General features: G+C 44.6%; 1 protein-coding gene across 1 annotated transcript; it reads right to left on the minus strand.

Annotated features, from left to right (window-relative positions):
- Positions 1 to 571: 571 nt before the first annotated feature.
- LOC149615312 (uncharacterized) lies at positions 572 to 2,094 on the minus strand. The gene is made up of 3 exons (XM_089857868.1): positions 1,500 to 2,094; positions 640 to 1,233; positions 572 to 576 (listed from the first exon to the last, which is right to left on the minus strand). The coding sequence occupies exons 1-3, from the start codon at positions 2,092 to 2,094 to the stop codon at positions 572 to 574; spliced, it is 1,194 nt and encodes a 397-aa protein (XP_089713994.1).
- Positions 2,095 to 2,859: the final 765 nt, after the last annotated feature.

Consider the following 2,859-nt stretch of genomic DNA (forward strand, 5'->3'; position numbering starts at 1 on the left):
GGGGCGCGCCAGGTGGCGCGAGTTTCCCAAGGGGGCGTGGCGAGAGGGCATTGACGCTGTGACCTTGACATTCTACACCTACACTCTACACCTACATTCTACACCTACGGAGGTACGAAGTGTAGCCCTATACTACTCTTAAGTGAGCGAGATAGTTTATAACAGACAGCTAGCGTCCGCCTACATCGATTTACACAATTGGCTATTTGCTCGCGAAAAAATAGTCCCCTATCAAAAATAGCTCCCAAGTCATTTACTTGCAATTTTTGCGGAATTACCGCGCCAGCAACACTATATGTGGAATGCACATCGCGGCAAAACCTTTTTGTGAAAGTCACGTGTATGGACTTGGAAGGGTTTATCGCTAGGTTGTTGCGAGTGCACCAATGGGCAATGGCATGCAAATCTTCCTGTAGCTTCGCAGAATCGTCAGGTGTATTTATAATATGACAAACTTTGTTGTCATCCGCAAATTGGAATAGGGTACAATGCTTAACCGAGAATTGCAAGTCATACAGATATATATTAAAAAGCAATGGTCCTAGCGAGGATCCTTGCGGTACCCCGCAATTCACCCTGTAAGTTGACCGTTACATTTTAACACATTAACACGGTCTGATAAATAGCTGCGTAACCAACCAAGAGATTCACCGCCAATGCCCAGAAAATGAAGTTTTTGTAGAAGGACTCCGTGGGAGATACGATCAAACGCCTTAGCCAAATCGAGATAAATGACATCGACCTGGCCCTGCCCCTCGACCATAGGTCCCGCGAAGTCCAAAAAACACGTCAGATTAGTGTCAACGCTTTTCCCCGGTAGAAAACCATGTTGGCAATCGTTGGGAAAAACGCTGAACCAACTCTGCAAACAAGAGTGCATAACCATATCAAACAGTTTTGCAAAGACGTTAAGTAGTGAAACAGGTCTGTAATTCTTTGCCTCACATGCCGGCCCGCTCTTGTAGATAGGAACCATTATGGCCGATTTCCATTGAGTGGGGAAGGTTTGTTTACGAAGTGATAAACTAAAAATATGCTGCAATATCGGTACGAATGTATCTTCACAGCCCTTAATAATAAAAGCCGGAATACCATCCATGCCAGTGGAGAATTTTGCAGGCAGCTTCTTAATGGCCTTGCGGATATCGTCCGCCGAAATTCTAGGGCAGGTAAATGGATTACTCGCAATTTGAGGACCGGCGTAATCGTAACGATCATTAACGTAGGTGGTATCTGTCGCAATAGTGGAGAATTGCGACCGAAACACCCTAGCAATGGCGTGTTGTCGGTTATTATAGTGTTATTAACTTTCAGTGCTATGGAATGCGATTTATCCCAAATATTTCCATTTACATAACTCCAGAACTTCTTCGGATGTGAAACAGCCTCCTCACAAACCGCTTTGCAGTGCGCCAAACGATCCCTAACTGATAGCCTCTTTACTATAGCCCTATATTTCTTAAAAGCAATGAAATCATCCAATGCATCAGTGCGCTTACGCTTTTTGTGGTAATACTTTTTGCGGTTAATAGCATGCTTGAGTTCTGCCGAGTACCAATGAGGAAACCTCAGAGACCTGACCGAGCCCTTTTTAGGTATAGCTAACTTCATAGCGTTAGTAACATTGTTGGTCAGCGCAGTGACGCAAAAGTTAACGTCGTCATTGTCATGAATTACAGCCCAATCTGAGTCACGAATCAACCTATACAAAAGATCGTAATCACCCAAATGAAATCGAAATGACTGCCCCGCCACTCTGACCGGTCGACACAATGCCACCGTATAATCCACGGTAAATGGGGGATGATAATCATCCACATTCACCAAGGCATCAGCAACGGCAGAAAGTGCGAGACCATTAATATTACAAAGACAAAGATCCAAGGTATTGCCAGCTTTGTTTTTAAGTGGGTTAATTTGGTTTAGATTTAAAGAGTACATTAAGTCGAATATTGGCAGCGCCTTAGATGTAGTAGGAGAGGTGCAGCCCTGAGTGCCATTGATTATCCAGTCTATGCCGGGAAGGTTAAAATCACCGACGAAAATAAAATCTATGTCGACGGCCGAAAGCTGTTTCACAAGATGATCCGACATTTGTTTATAAACACCGAAATCGTAAGCCGGGCGGAAATAGGCATTAGCAACAATTAACGAGCCACCATTGTCAGTCTTAACTTGTGTTACTACTCATTCGTCAATAGTCTCAAGATCCTTACGCCTAAGAGAAACTAAGGAAGACTTGATGGCAATCAGGGCTCCACCTCCACGAACATTTTTAAAACTAGGATCTGGGCGATCCGCGCGAAAAACTTGGTAGGTATTTGGAAAGTAGTCCCGCGTGAAATGATTCCGATTTAACCAAGTTTCGGTTAAAAAAATTATGTCAAAGTCATGAGAGGAAATATTATCTAGGAACTGAATAGATTTCGTACGTAAACCGCGAACATTTTGGTAATATATAGTCAAATTGTCCATGGCGTTCAAAGAGGTTATTCGTCAACTTGGGGAGTAAGCTCACTGCTATGTTTATACGTATCTCGCAACGGTCCCGTGAAATCAGTGAGCAGGCAATCCACCGGCCATAGAGCAGGATCTGAGAGTTTGGAGAATTCGTCGTCATCAGAGCAGGTTACATAAAAGGAGGAGTGACTCGCGTTGGGATTCTTTGGCCGAAGACGGACGCAAATAGCTGTCTGGAGGCCCTCGTCCTCAACAAGAGTGCGCTGAAGATCTTTGGATAGCAAATCCGGATTGAGCCAGCTTACAAATAAGGCCTTACTAGGACGACGTGGTTCCCGACACGCCGCTTTGATTTTGGAATTGATACCGGAGCCCGCAACAGTGGGCTTGCGGACACGG

This window comes from Phalangium opilio, unplaced genomic scaffold (genome assembly GCF_054372755.1).
Source record: "Phalangium opilio isolate 3A_F unplaced genomic scaffold, DU_Popi_V2 ptg000225l_1, whole genome shotgun sequence".
In the NCBI taxonomy this organism is placed as follows: Eukaryota; Metazoa; Arthropoda; class Arachnida; order Opiliones; family Phalangiidae; genus Phalangium; species Phalangium opilio.